The sequence below is a fragment of the Psammomys obesus genome, unplaced genomic scaffold, assembly GCF_907164565.1.
Source record: "Psammomys obesus unplaced genomic scaffold, mPsaObe1.curated_primary_1811, whole genome shotgun sequence".
NCBI classification, from domain to species: domain Eukaryota; kingdom Metazoa; phylum Chordata; class Mammalia; order Rodentia; family Muridae; genus Psammomys; species Psammomys obesus.
In genome coordinates this window covers 8,922,289-8,940,424 of record NW_026591918.1, presented here as the reverse complement: position 1 = coordinate 8,940,424, position 18,136 = coordinate 8,922,289, and the positions used below count along the sequence as shown (strand labels likewise).

The window sequence follows — 18,136 nt, the reverse complement described above, 5'->3', positions numbered from 1 at the left end:
ATGCGATATGCAAGAGGATTTTGACTGTTCTGTCAAAGAACAAGCTAAAAAAGTTCTTAACCTAAGATCCACATATGAGCTTCAGGAGTCGTGTAACACTCCGGGAACACTTGACATACACTTTCTTAGAAAGAAGGTCCTTAATCTTCAACAGATCTCAAAGGAGCCTATAGCTGACACCTCAATCCACCTACCTTTGCTTAGGATGGACTCAGAAATACTGGATGTTTATCTACACAAAGATAAAAATCAACCATGATTCTAATTGGAAAAAAAATCACAACAGAGAGAAAACAATTATGTCAGTTGAACAGGGTCACCCCACGTCATGGAACCTGGAGAAGGCAACCATGTCAACTGCTCATAACTTCATGAATTTGGGTAAACAAACTAAAGCTCAGCTGATGATGACGTAGAGAAGGGATGAGTTATACTTCAAAGAAAGAGGCAGAAAAGAGGAATGAGTAGAGTTTCAAACTAAGGTAATTTCATCTTTTTCTAGAGTGTGAATTTTTGAAATTTGTACCCCTTTCCTTTACAAAAAGTAGTTTTCTACCTTAACTTTTGAAAGAGGTATAATTCACTTATGCATTATTCATACTATGCATACATATGTATGTATACATATTATACATATACATATTCACATTTATACATATTATCCATTCATTAGCAAATACCTACTGAACACATCTATGTTTAGGCACTGTGCTAGGTGCTTACTTAAGCACTGAACAAAAGAGGCAAAATTCTGTCTTCACAAGCTTCCATTTAGGGGATGAAGACTGAATGTAACACAGACATCAACAACAAGTACAACAAACTGGTCTCTTCATATATTCCACAGTGAGGTAAGAACAATGAAAGAAGATTAAAACAGCAATCAGAATAAAAGTATTGGGGGAGACAACTTTAAATAAATGCTTAGAGCAGGTCTCAGAAGTGACATGAGCTTGAAATGAAGCTACACATATGGCATGATGCTGGAAATGAAGGCCAGGCCATTCTCAATGTCTATTGTTTTGTTTGGTTTTTCAAGACAGGGTTTCTCTGTGTAGCCTTGGCTGTCCTGGACTCTCTTTGTAGACCAGACTGACCTTGAACTCAAAGAGATCCACCTGCCTCTGCCTCCCCAAGTGCTGGGATTACAGGTGTGCGCCACCAAGCTTGGTTCAATGTCTATTTTTTAACAGTAACTCTGAAGGACTTTTCAAAAAGGTTGTCTTGGAAGTTTGATATTACACAACACAGAGGAAGTATTCCATTTGAAATATGACTGTTGGGGAATTTTTGAAAAGATAGCTCAGTGGTAAAATGTTTGAATAGCATGCACAAGATCCTAGATTCAAGCCACAAAATTCCAAAAGATATTCAGTAATATCAGCACTATAAAATCAATCAAATATCACAGTTCTACTCTCTGTATAGCAAAAGGTATGACTTCTTAAAAAATGGATGGGCTACTTACTTGGTCTAAAGTAAGGAGATAGAGAGAAGGTAAATTTACTCAGTGACAAAGGGTAGACCTGCAAGTCTTAGCTTATGGAGGAACATTAAGATAAATGGTATGTTTAAAAAAAAAAAAAAAAGCACAATTCATACTACCCATTGATAAGAATTTGAGTAACAAAACTCACCTATCTAGTGCCTGTCGAGCCAACTGTTTCAATTTATTTTGCAGGGTCTTATCAGCAGTTTCATAAGACTTAAGAAAAAGAGATAGACATTCTAAAGCATAGTTCTTTAATTTACTTAATCCATATTCCTATGCAAAACTAAAATATACTTCTGAAAGTTAGGAATAAATAAATATAACCTTGTATTTCTGTCTTTAAAGGTTATCATTTAAAACCATGTTGAATATTTTGCCACTGTGGTGAACTTAAAAGCCAATTCTGTAGAAAGTACTAACTAGTCCACAAACATATAAACATGTACCTACCATAGAAGGCTAAGCAGGAGGAACCTGGGAGACCAGCACTAATCTACGTTCTCCAAGGTTATAGAAATCAAGGTACAGTGACCACAACAGCCTGCCAAAAAGCTGGCATGTAAAAGACACTGGGAATATCCTCTACTACTTTACCTCATCTTCCTGCCAAGTGTACTGTGCTCTTAAATCCTAGGTGCTCCTTGAAGCTCAGCTCAACCAAGTCTCAACCAAGGTCCATTAGGTAGTACTAAGAGCTATTCAGCATAGAGATTTTATATTGCAAGTTAAGGAAGCTCTCCCAAACCACTACTTTATTTTTTTTTTCTGTATGAAATTGAAATAAATCTATGCTAAAGTCACAGATTTGTGATAGTCAATTCTTCTTATATAAGTTTTCATTACTAAGATAACCTTAAACAGTTTAAAAATAAGCAAATATAATTTTTAAAACCAATTGCTTAGTGATTCAGTAGTGGCAAAACCTTAATAAGGTATAAAACTCTATTACTAACTTTCTACTTAACACTTTTTGTGATTATTAAATTAGTTTTATTTATAATGATAGAACAGGGGGTTCCTTCAAAATAAATAAAATTCATTAGTAAAGGAAGGAAATTCTGAACATAATTTCATCTAGTTTAACTCATAGCTATACCTACGGTTTTTAGACAGAGATCCACAGCTTCTGTATATAATTCTATGGCATCTTCCACATTCCCCTTTTCATCCTCATCAAATGCTTGTGTAACAAGAAAATGGGCACGCTCTAGATCCAACTGATGTTTTGATTTCAAAGGATCAGCACTCTTTGACTGAACTAGAATAAAATTTAAAAAAAAAGTGGAAAGAATATTACTTAAATGCAGCCAGAAAACACCATTTTAATATTTATGACATTCTTTACCAAACTCTGTAATTCTTCATTTAAATGCTTAGCAAAATATATAAAAATCTTTTTTAAAGTAATTCCAAAAATAAAATAAAATAAAATAAAAAGAATAATTTCTCCTTTCTCTCTTTAATCTTAAGGCCCCTACCAAAACCCAATTCAAACATCAGAGACAGGATGCTTTATTAAAAATTTTTCCCTCAAATTCTTTTCTTTCTACTAGTACTTTCTTCATTAAAATAAAAAACAGAACAAATAAGTCTTCCTCATATTTTTCTCCTTTAAAAACAAAGTAAAAACTTGGAAAGTGCCAAATATTAAGAAACACACAGGGCTGGGGACATAGAGTGAGCTTGCCTTACAATATGTCCTGGGTTCTACAGTCAGTATCAGAAAAGGATAAGAGGAAGAAGAAGAGGAAAAAGAAGAAAAAGGAAAAAAAAGAAGAGGGAAAGGAAAAGGGAGATGAAGAAGGGATGAAATGGGAAGAGAAGCAGTCATAATATTTTAAGGTAAAAAATTTTAAACCTTACAGACAATACTAGGCCCTGATGATAAAGTTCCTGGTGTTATCCGTCTAAATAAGCCATCATGCTTTTACTGATCTTTGAAATAAGTATTTAAATTTGGGGTTTTTTTTTGTTGTTTTGAAAGATTTATTTTTATGTGTATGGATGTATGTCTGTACACCACATGCATGCCTGGTACCCTTGGAGGTCAAAAGAGGTATTTGATTCCTTAGAACTGGAATTACAGACAGTTTTGAGCCACAAAGTAATCAAATCTGGGTCCTTTTCAAGTGCTTTTAATTCCTGAGCCATCTCTCCAGCATCTCCATGTGTAAGCCCTCAAGCAATGCAAACAAAGTCCAATGCGATGGTACTTTATATCCATATTAAGATGACTAAAAAAAAAAAAAAAAAAAAAAGTCAATAACAAGTCAGTTCTAGTGGCAGAGCTCTGAAATCTCGGCACTTGGAAGGTGGAGATAGAGATATCACAGTTTAAAACTGGACAGCAAGATCTGGTCTAAAAAACAATTAAGTGTTGCAGAGCTGAGGACATATCTCAGTGGCAAGGTACTTAATTGGCACACATAAGGCCATCCCCAGAACTCTCCACACACACAGAAGAGAGGGATGGGAGAAACAGTTTGTGTATAAGAGTGAGAATGTAAAGGGACTAAGAAACTAGAACCAACTATGCTACTGGTGGAACTGCAAGCATAAAATGGTGCAGCCAGCAATACCTGAATGTGCACAGCATTATTCACAGCAGACAAAAGGGAAAAACTCAAACACTTACCACTTGATAAATGGGTAAACAAAGTGTGGTGTGTTAAAACAATGGACTATAATCTAGCCATGAAAACGGGTAGAGTACTGATACATCCTACAAACCTTAGAAACCTTAAGCTCAGTGAATGAAGCCAAATGATAGTAGAATGAGACGGTTCTAGATTAGGTGATTTCATTTCACTAAGTATCCAGAATGAAAAACCTAAAGCAGAAAGAAAGCTAGTCTAATAATCTTAATCTCTAAATTACATTAATTAGTTTCAAATTAATATTTTTATTCACTCAGAAGTCAATCGATCCCCTCAAGAGTTTCTTGACTATAAACAAGCTGTTTTAAAATTTGAGGTTTTATTTTCTTTTTTGTTGTAGATATAAACATGTTTTTGTTTTGGTCCATCATATGGGATGTGGGACTGATTCAGATGGTCCACAGCAACAGACTATTTGTCTCATGCGGGATCTGAGAGGAGCTCTTTGCCAGCTACAGAGAGTTTGAATCTGAGGACTCTGGAGAGAGAATAAAGGCCAGAGCCCAGAGGGTGTGGAGAGCGAAGAAAAAGAACAAGGCTGCTCCTGCTCCTGCTGCTTTCTTTCCCCTTGCTGCTCCTAGTTGCTGTTGTGAAACAAGGAGATGGAGATCTCCTGAAATGAGGATTGAACTGGCTCCAAGGAATCCTACAACAATGACCAGTAGGAAGCAGCTAAGAAAGAACTATGCCCCCTCTCTCACTAACCCATTATCTCTCCTACCTGGTGTTGGGGTGTTGGAGGGATTAGGGTGGAGTAGGGAGAAGAAGATATAAGAAATGTAAGTAAGAGTTTGTTTTTTTTTAAGTATGCCTACCTTTCTTTAATTTTTTTTCTTTTTTTGAGAGTGGGTCACACATAGCCCAGGCTGGCCTCAAATTTACTATGCAGCCAAGGATGACCTTGAACTTCTGATTATCTACCTCCAGTACACTGGCATTACAGACCTTTGCCACCACATGTAGGTTTTATGTTATGAGGAATCAAACCCAGGAATCAAACATTATGCCTTTAGGCAGGCACTATGCCAACTAAGCTAAAGCCCAGCCTTGATTTTTTTTATTTATCCATCTATTTATATGTATTTTGAGACAGCGTCTCACTATGTAGCCCAAGCCAGCCTCAAACTCTGGATCTTTCTGCTTCAACCTGTACCTGGATTATAAGCATGCCTCACCATACCTGGCTAAAATTGAGGCTCTGAACAAGATTTTTATTTGAAAAAGTCCTTTTTTGCTTAAAGTAATAAATACAGAAACCACTGACTTCTTTCTGATTACATATGTTACATTTACTGAACAAAATAAGAAAAATGTTGGTCAAAATATAAGTCATTGACTGCATTAAAAATTATTTTCCAATTTCATCTCACTGGCATATTAAGAGATTAGTGTTGAGACTGAAACAAAAATCAGGGACCTGCATGGGTCTAACCTAGGCCCTCTGTATGTTACAGTGTTGGGTAGCTGGGTGCTTTTGTGGGTCTAACAGAGGGAGCAAGGCCTGTTTCTGACATTTCTGCCTGCTTCTGGGACCCCTGTCCTCTACTGGGTTGCTCTGTCCAGCCTTAATATGAGGGCATGTCTAGTCTTACTGAGATTTGATAGTCCATGTGTGGTTGATACCCCTGGGAGACCTGACCTTTTCTGAAGGGAAACAGAGGAAGGGTGGATGGGGAGGGAGGAGGAAGGGCTAGAGAAGGCGGAGGTGGGAAGGGAGAGGAAACTGCAGTTGGGATGTAATATATGAAAGAATATGTTAATTTAAAATAGATTAGGGGCTGGAGAGATGGCTCAACAGTTAAGAGCACTGACTGCTTTTCCAGAGGTCCTGAGTTCAATTCCCAGCAACCACAAGGTGGCTTACAACATCTTAATGGGATCTGATTCCCTCTTCTGGTGTGTGTGAAGACAGAGCACACACATATATTAAATAAATAAATAAATAATTTTTTAAAAAAGAGATTAGTGTTATTCTTCTGTAACAGATAGTCACATTCATAGTATCAATTTTAAAACTTACTTTCCGGGATCAAATGTAATTTGTTTTTATTTTGTATTGTTGCTTATTGCTCAAGCTCATCTCAAATTCATAGATTCAAGTGATCCTCTGCTTTAGCTTCTTGAGCACTAGGACTACAGGCTCATAGCCACACCAGTTCAAAGGCAATTTTTAAAATTCTGCTGTAGGGAAGGTATTTCCTAATTTTCTAGGGAAAAAAATAATTGTATGTATTTTTTTTCAAAACTGTTGGAAGAAGTTGAAGAATTTAGAGAACACTTACTGTAATATAACAGCTTATGGAATATGTGAGAATGTCTATATAAGATGGGAAAAGATGGAAATTCCCTTTAGTTACTAGTTCCTACTCCTAAACTAGTATCATCATACAATCTTTTCCTTCTAGAGAGGTCTATGTTAACATTTGGCCTAATATGTTTCAGAAAGGGATTTCTACAACACTGCAATATTTCTATCTTTATTTGTCTGCATTTGACTTAGGGCTTCCTGAGGGCTCTTCTATTACCCACCCACTTACCATATACCCCAAACATTCATTCTGTAGATGATCGTTTAAATAAAGAAAAATATGTATAGAAAGGACAGGAAAATCATGGTAATGGTCCTAAAGAATTACCTTCTGAACTTTAAAAATTATTTTCTTGGAAAACAATATATGAAATAATCTGAATTTTATTTATAAAACAAGGCAATTACATTTCAGTTCATTTATGTGTCTGGGAAAACGAAATTCTTTTTAACCATGCAGGGTCCATGTCCCCAAAACCCATGTTGAGAAGGAAACGCAGAACCTCAAGTATGCTAAATCAGTGCTCCAACTAAGCTACTTCCAGAGTTCCCAACAAGATAATCTGAATGAAGCAATTTGCATTACTTTCTACCAAGCAAACTATAATACACAAACAATTCTTACAACACATGCAACTTCTGAACACCATTTGAAAGTAACCTACCAACTTTTTAAAACACTGTTGTTGTTAACAGGGAATCAAAAGTAGATGACATAGACTTTATCCTAACTACATGTTTATAACTGCCCATTCTACTCAGAATAAGTGGCAGACAATAACAGAATCCACTTAGAGTAAAAATCTGGAGTATTCCTCTGTGAATTATCCAGCAATAGAAAAAGAAGAAAAAGTAAAAAGGAAAAAAAAGGTTTAAGAAAACCATCCTAAAAAGATGAATATATCTAAACCGAATACCAACAATATTTTTTCTTTTCCACCCATAGGAACAGCAGATTTTGACACAAACCCTTTTTCTCTAATGAAACCGATCGCCAAGCCTATATATCCTAGTGGTAGCTGCTATGTCATTCACTGCTGCTACTATTACTACTAACACTAATAACATCTCTGCTTATATACTGTGTTTCCAAAGCATGGCTTTACTTAAAAAAAAAAAAAAAAAAATGCAGCCACAGGAGAAGACATTGATGGAGAAAAGTCTGTGAATCTACTGCCTACTACTGAAGTCTTTAAACCCTATAGGCAACTGGTGACCTAACTTTAGTGTCAGAAGAGGGCATATGTCTAATACTTTAAAAGCAGGCTCTGACAGTTCTGACTCTAACTCTGTCAATGACAAATTCAATGTAGGTAATCTACTATCTCTACAGCTGAAAAAAAGTAGGAAAGTGTACTCTTATCTCTAACATTCTTCTTATAGATCTATTAATTTATTTCCATATCTTGACTACTTAAATCTCTTTAAGATATTCTTGTCAGTAAGCAGAAAGAGTGAGTGTCAAGATCCCAGATGGAGAAGAAAGAGAAGCAGGGAGTAAATGTGGTGGGGGGCGGGGGGGGGGAGAAAAGGGCAAGTGATGTCTTCGACTAACCTGCAGAATGCAGAGCCTGGACTCTTTCCAGATATTCACTGATCTTTTCTTGGATCCGTTCTAGGCTGGATCCTGCCATCTCAGCATAAATTAAAGCTTGTGCAGCTTCCTTAAAAAAAAAAGAAATGCACAATCCAAAGAATCCAAAAGACCTATCATAATATGAATTTAATTACTACTTTATAATTTTCTACTCATTTCATGGTAACAAAACAAAAATAGCCTTATTTCTTTCATACATCAAATAAATTACAAAACCCTCTAATACCTTTTCTTCTTCCATTTTAAATATCCTTAATTTTTATATTCTGTTGAAAATTTAAGAACCCAATTATTAAACACATCTTCAGAATAGCCGTGACTTACGTTTTCTGTTTCCTCATGTGTAACTCAGATATGAATTACATACTTTGAAAATTACACTGAGCCTTAAAAGCATTAAAACAGGCTGGGACTTAGCTCTGGTACAGTGGTTGCCTAGCGTACAAAGCTCTGAGGTTCAATATCAGGGACCATCAAAATCAAATCACTAAAACTACCACCAAAACAAAGTATCAATAGGGAAATCACAAGAAATTATAAAGGTTAAAAGTCTCACAGCAGAATTAAAATATTAGGGTAGATTTCAGTTTTATGAAACTCAAAATCTGATTCGCCTTCCAGCTTCCCATAACTTCCACAGCCAGTTGTCCTAAAGCTAGTGAGGAAGAACTTCCACTTCCTCCGTCACTGTTCGGAAGGTTAACAATACCACCCACCTAGCAAGAGCAGAGATTTCCTGCAAGTGGCAGCCCCTCTCTGCAGGAGCTGAAGGTGTGCTATACCTTACAGGCCTCATGCTGTTTCCAAAGCAGCTACCACTGAACTTCATTTGGCAAGCCAGTTTTTGAACAGAAGTTGTTTAACTGAGTCCTACAGAATCAGCAAATGCATTTTAGACTCCATGGAAAATTCAACCATAAAAGCCAGGTGGGGTAGGAAGGATGACTTCAAGGTCCATAAAGCAGAATTTCAAGGGAGAAAAATAATTTCCCATACAAATACTAAATACCTAATCTTACATATACCATAATTAAATACATTATACTTCAATAAACTGAACCTTACATATAATTTAATTTAATTCTGAGTATATTTTACCCCTCACATGTAAGTACTGATTTTCAAATAATCACCTCACTTTTTTAAAGAAACCAAATAGTTATCAGTTTTATTTTACTCATTTCACTTATATCCACGTTTTTACTCCCCCCACCCTTTTTGTTTTGTTTTTTAATTAAAGCCAGGGTTTCACTATGTAATGTAACCCAGGTACCCTGGCTGGCTTGGAAATTGAAATTTTAGACCAGGATAGCCTTAAATTTACAGAGGCTCACCTGCCTCTACTCCCAAGTAATGGGATTACATGTGGATAAAAGCTACTTTGCTTTCTCTCCTCTCTCCATCTCTCTTCCTCTCCTCCCCTCCCTCTCTTAACAAAGTCTCCTATGTCCTAAACTGGCTGGTCCTCCTGACTCCTGGTTTTATGAAGCCTGGAGATTGTAGCCCTTTTTTTTAAAAAAAAACTTCCTTAAGGATGAATTTTAATTCCTAAATGACACCTTCTAAAAGAAAAACCACCTGCACAGTTTCTTTTGTTTTACAAAAAGCTATCTATTTTCATATGGCACTTTTTTTCTTTTTTTTTTTTTTTGGAGACAAAGTCTTACACTGTAGCCAAGCTGGCCTGAACTCTATGATCCTTTTACCTCATTGTACTGAGTACTGGGATTACAAGCAAATAAGCAGGTGCCACCGCACTAGGCTATATGGCTGGTTTAGGATTTGCTGAAGTAGGTTCACAAAACTAAAACAGAATTTTCTTTTAAAGAACTATCACCTGGTAGTCAGGCACATTTCTGTAAATTTCAGCACTGAGGAGGTTAAGGCAAGGGAGAATAAATTTGAAACCAGCCTCCACTATATAGCAAGATCCAGGAGAAAGAGAGACACACACAGACACACGGACACACATAAACACACACGAGTTGGAGGATGTAAAAAAAAAAAAAAAAAAAAAAAAAAAATTGGAAAATTTGAAACGAATGATCCTAAAACGCAAAAAGAAAAAAAAAAAGTCTACATGTAAGGGAGATTTTAAAATAAAAGCAATAAAATATCAGCGGAAAGCAAACCGTGCTTTACTGATAGCACATATGCTTAGGGAAAATCTCTGCTACTTCTCTATGACCGAGGAAAAGACCACATCAGGAAGACACAACTGGAGGGGTGCGTGTGCAAGCGCCAGGAATGAAGAGTACAGGATGAACTGCGGAAGTTCATACCCTTTGCTTTAGCAATTGTGCTAAAGTCATTCATTCAAAACAAGTATCACAAGTGTGGAAAAAAAAAAAAAAGGCTATTAGCTGCACAATGCTGAAAACCCACAACCAAACTGCCGAACAGGTTGTAAATGTGGCACATGCAAGCAACCAAATATTATCTAGGTACCACGCACAAACGGTAAGATTCGCGTTTGGGGGACCGCAAACGTCCAGAAAAGAGATGAATTTATTTTCTAATTTACTTGTTGCTTTCTACATCGAACATGCACCGTTGGCGTATCATGACGGATGTCCAGGCCACACACCAGGACCAAGAGACGGCCAGCAGGCCACTCACTCCCCCTGCCACCTCCGGCCGCCGCTGGCCGCAGAGCGCCGGGCATCCGCCAGCTACGACGGCGGCCCGGAGCAGGACCCCGCCCCTCGGCCCCGGGGAGCGGCCAGGGCTCGCTCGGGGGACGCGGCCCGAGCCCGGCCCTACCTTGTAGTAAAACACCGCCTCAGAGTAGCGGCCTTCCTGGTCGCGCTGCACTGCCAGCCGCGCGAACTGCACCGCATCCCGCTCCAGCGCCGACGCGTCCATGGCGCCCAGGCCCGGCGCCCGGGGAGGCAGACAGGCCCTGACGCCGGCCCGCGCCGCCCGGAGGCCCTGTGGCGAGAACCGGGGAGCCCGCGGGCGGAGCGGCAAAGTTTACTTTCGAGGGCGGAGGAGGAGAAGACGGAGCCCCCGCCACCTCAGACCCGCCCGGGCGCCCGCCAGCTCCGAGCAGCCCCGGCTGGCAGCCCTCGCGGCCGCCCCTCCTGGCGTCCTCGCTCCGCCCACCAGCCGCACCGCGCAGGCGCAGTCCACCCCGAGGGCTCCCTGCGGAGTGGGCGGGGCCAGAACACAGTCGGGTGGGATTGGGCCAGAGGAAGCCGATGCCAGGTGGAAGCTGAGGGCTTCTCTTCGGCCTGTTACGAAGGAGGTGGCGGTGCCCGTGAGGTCGCTGCAGACGGTTGTAGGGGTTTGGCTTGAAAGGAGCATGCGCGTTATGGAGCCCTTAGTCCACCAACTGTGAAAAGGGTAGGCGGAAAGAAACAATCCGTAGCCCCTCCTGTCGCCAATAAATTAGATATGAAGTGAGACTAGGCGCCGTTTTGGAGATGCTATGGTAATATTCACTTTACAAGCTAAAACATGACCTTATATGGCTCCCAAGGCACACCGAAGTGTGGTATTGTTTGAATTGCCTACAAAACAGATGATGTATTTTTTACTTGTATCTTTAGGCAGGTTTAACGTTGTAATTAACAATAAGTGATAGTTTGGTTCCCTTCTTTTCTCCCCTTATAAGTTTGAATTCAGCAGTGATGAAAATGAACTAATGGCAGTTGCCAGAACTTGGATGAAATTCAAAATTCATGTTGTGTCAAAGCAGCAAGTCTTGACAAAACTTGACAAAATGATTCCACGTATAAGAAACATTAGTGAGTCATATAGTGACCCAGGCCTGTAAGCCAGCAGTCTGGAGGCTGAGGTAAGAGGACTAGGCCAGCATGATCTATACAGCAAAAACCCTAAACAACCCCGGGAAGCATCTATCTGCTGCAGTACAGTGCATCTCCATGCAAACGGGAACACAAATCAGCTGGGCCATCTTGGGAGTTGATTGTGAGTCGGGTAGTACCCATGCCTTTAATCCCAGCACTCCGGAGGCAGAGGAAGGCAGATCTCAAGAGTTCGAGGCCAGCCTGGTCTTCAGAGCTCAGTTCTAGGACAGTGGAAGCTACACAGAGAAACCCTGGCTGAGGGAGAAAAAAAAAAAAAAAAAAAAAGCTTGATTGTGATCTAGTCTAGTGTGGTGTCAGGGATCCTCAGGCTCAAGAAAGACTCCCTGGTGATGCTAATGCAGGAAATTAATTGTCAGGTCACAATGGTGGGAATGCTGCTAATGGAACTGGTCAACATACAGTGAAAGAAGCTGTGGTCAGCATCCCTGTACATCACGTGTCCCTGAACCTTCCACCTTGTTTGTGCCAGCTATAACTGTCCGCCATTCCCCTCTTACAACCTCAAGCCCCAGCAATAGGATTTTCTCCCCACAAAGCCTGCAAAGGCTTGGGTCCACAGTTTTTTCCATGTCATCATCCCCTAGAGAACCTCTAGTCTGAGGCTTAGTCTTGAATAGGCTTAGTCCATCACAAATGAATCATGAGACTTAGACAAATCATCTTTCAGATGGGGAGTTAAACATTTGTATGTTTATTCATCAACTGGTACTAACATGTAACAGGTCCTTACCCTCACATGCCAGGTCAAATTTCCCAGATTTCATGAAGCTCAAAAAGTATGTTCATGAACCTACCTTTCCCCAGGACTGGAGAGATGGCTTAGTGGCTAAGAGCACTTATTCCTGCACAGGACCTGAGAGGGATTCCCACCTAGTGGCCCACAACCTCTGTAACTCCAGTTTCACTGTCCTCTTCTGGCCTTCAAGGACATCAACCACACACACCAGACTACATTTGAGCAAAATACTCATACACATAAGATAAATCTAAACATAATTTTAAAATAAAAAAAAAAAAGAAGTGCTTTTCCACACACACAAAAAAGGCCATGGCCATGGCAGCTTCATTTTAAAATTTATTTTGTAATTAATAAATGTACATATCCATGGTGTTTAAGTCTAGAGCCATGGCAACTTGCCACCTCAGCTGTGGAGAGAGCCATGGCAGCGGGCAGCCACTGCCTGATAAAAGCAGGCCCAGCCATCCTTTATCAAAGTGTCCGGGAGCATCAGCAACTGTAGCGGAAAGCTACCTGTAGCCAGCTTTTTTTAAACTCTAATTTATTTGGGATGTTTAGACCTCTACCTCCCTTCTACCAATCCCCAACCTTATGTAAGAGAGAAAAAAGGTTAGTGGGTAGAGAGGGCCCAGACCCCTTTACTTCTCCTGCTTATTTAGAGTCAAAGGATTCTTTTAGGGCTCTGTACCAATCTCCATCAACCAGACACAGCTAGCAGGCGCCTCTACACTTCTGCACCCTGAAGAAATGCTGTTTCTCTCCATCTGTCTGCTCCAAACCGCCACACACCAACACTGAACACCACACCGAACGCCACCACACCACCAAATGCCACACAAAATGCCACATGGGCTCTCAGCCTCATATTTATATTCTCAGTGTCCTAGACCACACCCCTCTCTGGCTGCACGTGGAAGACTGTGACCAGCCGGCAAAGATCACGCCCCACACGTGACAATTAACAGGTGTGGACAAACTAACGCCCAACTAAAATCCTACATTTGTGAATGAAACAAAAGCATTTTTACATAACATACAAAGAAACCAAAAGTGCTGTTATAGGCAACAGTGGAGAAATGAAAGTAGCGGCCCACCAGAGCAGAGAGAACTGTGGAAGCCCAGCAGGAGCCCAACTTGGCCCCAAGGCAGGGGCAGGCCACCAAACTGAGGTGGCCTGCCACCCCAGCAGCCACCCCAGCAGAAGCCCCAGGCTGAGGAAATCCCAAGGTGCGGATTGGGGCACCTTAGCCACCCCAAGCCATTCTGATACCTCCCTTCCCCCAAGCTGTGGTGACCCTCTGTCACACCCCTTGCGTGAGCAGGGAATCCACTGTCCCCCAACATACCAAGAGCTATGAGCAGCAGGCCACTAACTCCCCTTCCCACCTCAGGGCAGCCAGCCCCTCCTTCCTGCGCAGGCGCCGTGAAGGCAGGACTCCACGGTGAAGGCAGAAGTCCACGGTGACTATACCTGACTCAGCCCTCGCCTGTGGGAACCGCCACATCTTTCCCGCCTCAGAATGCCTACTGCCGCCACCATGGGAGCTGTCCATGAAGATGACCACCTTTCCTGCTTCAGTCTACTGCCTTCACAATGGACTTTTTCTAAATTTTGGATTCTTTGTATACTTTATAACCCCTCAAGGCAGAAAAGTGGCCAGACCCCTGCCTGAGGAAGCTCCAGCAGCCCAGCTTCCCCTCCCCAGACCTTTGTACCTGTCATCAACAGTCCCTCAGTAGGACTCATCCCAGATTATGCAAATTTGAGGTAAAAAATTTGGACAAAAACCCACCAATCCCTGAGCAAGAAAACGGACCAATCCCTGAACAGGAAAGCCCACCAATCTCTGAGCTCCCCAAACTCAGGACTTGAAGTCCCACCAAGATCTCCACACTTTGGAAATCCCTGCCCTAAAAAGCTCTGCTCCCTAAGAAATCCTATATAAAATCTGTGTCTACCCAGTTCCCTGCTGCCTTCTCCGGGAGCAAACTGGAAATGACTAAATGTTTATCAAGACTAGAATGGGTAGGGGCTAGGGAGAAGACTATACAGTTAAAGCACTGGCTAACAACTGTTGTAGGATTAAAAAGGCAAAGGAAAAACACCCGAACCCTGACTTGACCCCCAAGCCCAAGACCATGGTCAAGAAACAGAATCCCACCAATCCCTGAAAATGAAAACTCATCAATTCCCTGAGCTTCCCGAGCTCAGGAATTGAACCCCACGAATCCTCACCCTGGAAATCTCCACCTTGGAAAGCCCACCCCCAACTCCACCCCCAAAAAGTCCTATATAAACCTTGCCTTCTCAGTTCCATGCTGTTCCTCACCTTAGCAGAGGCAGCCACCAGCCTGGGTTTCTCCCTCCCAATAAATCTCTTGTGTGAGGTTTGTTGTCTTATGTGACTGTGTGGGATTCCTGGGCGCCCAGTTGCCAGGATACCTCTTGGAGCAGAGCTATAATACTTTTGCTGGAGCAAGCCTGTGACACTTGCACTGGGGAGACCATCTTTGGAGCAGAACTGTTACCCTTGCGCTGGGAGAACCTTTTCCTGCAGCAGCCAGTGCAGAGCTGTAATACTTCTCTAGGAGAAGCCTTTTCCTGCAGAGCTGCAGCACTCACGGCTATCTCTAACTCTAATTATAGGGGATCCAACACCTTTCCCTGGCTTCCTCAGGTGTCAGACACTGCTGTGGTGCACAGACATACATGCAGGCAAAATACTCACACACATAAAAATAAAATAAAAAAAATAGTTTGTTGTTACTTATCCTTACTGAGCTATGAAAATGTTTAAAAGAATGAAATGGACAGATGAATGAGGGAATATTTATGCAATTAACAGCATACAAGTTTTAAAGGAACAAAATACTATTGCAACGAAAAAGAAAAACGTGGATGAATTTCAAAGACATGAGAAATTTAAAAATCCATGCCAAAGGAGTTTGTGTATAACTGATTTCAGTTGTATGAAACTAGATCTGGCAAAACTAATATATAGTGAGAGAGAGAAGTTAGAATGATGGTTATTTCTGGTTAATACCACCTGGGAGAAGATAGAAGGAGGATTTCGGGGTGTTGGAACTGTTTTATTATTATATTTAAATTTTTTAATTTGGATGTGTTTAATAAGTGTATAGAAATGTAAATTATTTTGAGATATACATCACTAAATTCTTATTACAACTTAATTTTATGTGTGTTTGTGGTATATATTTAAACACAGTGTGGGCGCTGCAGCCATGTTCTGCAGAGATCCCTGTACAAAGAACTCACTGCTCTGCTGAGAATGCTGTGGCCACTGCTGGCCTCCTCCTAGTCTCCTTCCACCTTCAGGTCTTAGATATTTCTGCCGTGGTCTGAATGTGTCCCTCCAATATTCGAACTGAAGTTAGTCACCAAGGTGATAGCAGGAAGAGGTGGGACTATGAGCAGGTGATTGAGCCTTGAGGTAGAAACCTTGTGAATGAAATTAGACCTACACAAGAGGCTTCGCACAGCAACCAGCCCTTTTGATCTTCTGCTCTTCTGCTGTATGAGTTCATGGCAACAAGTTACCTTACCAGGTGTTAGTACCCATACTTTGATCTTGGACCCAGATTTGTGAGGAATAAGTTTCTTTCATTTCTAAGTTAATCCAGAAATTATTTTTGAAATCACAACACAAATGGACTAAGATAGCCAACCGCCAACTGATAATTGATCAAGACAATGATTCATGGACTAGCCATTTCCTCCCAAAGAGGGACATCACTAAAGGACAAGATACTCATCAGTCTGGTAGATATTGTCAGGTCTGCCTAAAGTTCCATAGCCCCCTCCCATTCTGTCTTCCTCCCATTTCCTTTCACAAGTGCTATTCTTAACAGTCTACTGTTTGGATTCCTGATACCATTTCAGCTTATGATTCCCGAAGATCCCAGTATGTCAAGAACTTGAATATTGTCAAGAACTTGACTAAAGAGCAAATGCTACAGTCTATGATGTGTGAATGGATTGTCTTAGAATCATGCTGTCAGTGGGAATATAACATGAACACGTGTGTCATTGTAAGTTTCCTAGTAAACAGATTTTATTGTCTTTATTTTACTTAATTTTTTTTTTTTAACACAAGAGTCTATCTGCCTGGAATTCAATACATACCTCTGACTGACTTTGAATTTTCAGCAATCCCCGTGCCTCTGCCTCCCACAAACAAAATTTTTTTAAAGGAAACAACAACAACAAAATGATGAGGAGATGGTTCGGTGAGCAAATGCACTTTGGCAGAACTGTGAGGACCCAATGTTGACTGGCCAGGACCCCAGTAAGAGTTGGATGTGAGTGGAGAGATGTAAGATGTAGACAAAAGAATCCTTAAAATCTCATGGGCTGCTAGCCTGGTGGATGCTGAGGGTTTATTGAGGAAACCTCTAAGTTTCTCCTGCCATACTCTTATACTACACAGTAGACTTCTGTGACAAATATATAGGACCTTCAACATATGTACTGAGAATGCAAGCAAGCAAATCCTCAAATCCAGTCCATCTCAAATGCTATCTTCCAAGAGACATCTCAGATCCCACAGTGTTCAGTCATCCGGGCTGCCGCTCACTCTAGAAGCCAGTCACAACCCCAGGATGTTTCACCTGCATTTCTGATGGCCTGTTCTAAGCTGGCACTCCCACAACTAAGTTGGCACTTTCAGAACTAAAGCTGGCACGCTTACAACTAAGCTAGCACTCCCACAATTCCTCATTGGTTCTATTGCTTCCCTAAAGCAGCTCAGGACGTGATGCTTATTGGCTTATTGTAAAGGACACTACAAAGGATACTGGTAAACTCCATAAGATGACATGCAGAGGACAAAGCAGGATGACACACCACCCTCCAGGAACCTCTACATGCTCACTTACGCTGGTTAGCCAAATTTGGGTTTTTATGAAAGTCTCATTATGGAGACTTGATTGATTCGATCGTTGTCTGTTGGTGATTGTCTTAACTCTACGGGATGGGATAGAAAGTCTCAACTCTCAAATCTTGTTTTGATTTTTCAGGCAATAGCCTCCAACTAAAGCTGCCAAACTTGATAGTATACATAAAAAGACAGCTTCCCTAATACTGACACCTAAATTAAGATCTAAATATCTTTTATATTGAATCACATCCAAAGAGGGCTTTTAGTTCTGCTTTGTTTTAAATTATTTATTTATTTATTTTACAGATAAGTGTGCTCTATCTGTAGATCATTTGCATGCCAGAAGAGGGCATCAGATTCCAGTATAAGATGGTTGTGTCCCACCATGTGGTTGCTGGGAATTGAACTCAGGACCTCTGGAAGAACAAATAGTGCTCTTAACCTCTGAGCCATCTCTCCAGCCCCTCTGCTTTGTTTTAAAACTGACTTTAAATTTGATTCTAGAACCAGGCAGCATTTTCATTTCCTAACACAGACCAAATCTTCTCCATGAGCTTGGTCTCTTTCTTTCTTTCTTTCTTTCTTTCTTTCTTTCTTTCTTTCTTTCTTTCT

At 40.8% G+C, this 18,136-nt stretch overlaps 1 protein-coding gene across 5 annotated transcripts in view; it reads right to left on the bottom strand.

Annotated features, from left to right (window-relative positions):
• Positions 1 to 11,142, bottom strand: part of Capn7 (calpain 7) — a 38,318-nt gene extending 27,176 nt beyond the window's left edge. For 3 of the 5 annotated variants that reach the window (XM_055612374.1, XM_055612376.1, XM_055612377.1), the window contains exons 1-4: positions 10,818 to 11,142; positions 8,013 to 8,164; positions 2,593 to 2,750; positions 1,638 to 1,705 (exon numbers count right to left, since the gene is read on the bottom strand). In XM_055612374.1, the coding sequence (XP_055468349.1) occupies positions 1,638 to 1,705; positions 2,593 to 2,750; positions 8,013 to 8,164; positions 10,818 to 10,894 (455 nt within the window). In that variant the 5' untranslated portion in view covers positions 10,895 to 11,142. The remainder of the gene's footprint in view (positions 1 to 1,637; positions 1,706 to 2,592; positions 2,751 to 8,012; positions 8,165 to 10,817) is intronic. The other 2 variants (XM_055612375.1, XM_055612378.1) reach the window with 1 other exon arrangement.
• Positions 11,143 to 18,136: the final 6,994 nt, after the last annotated feature.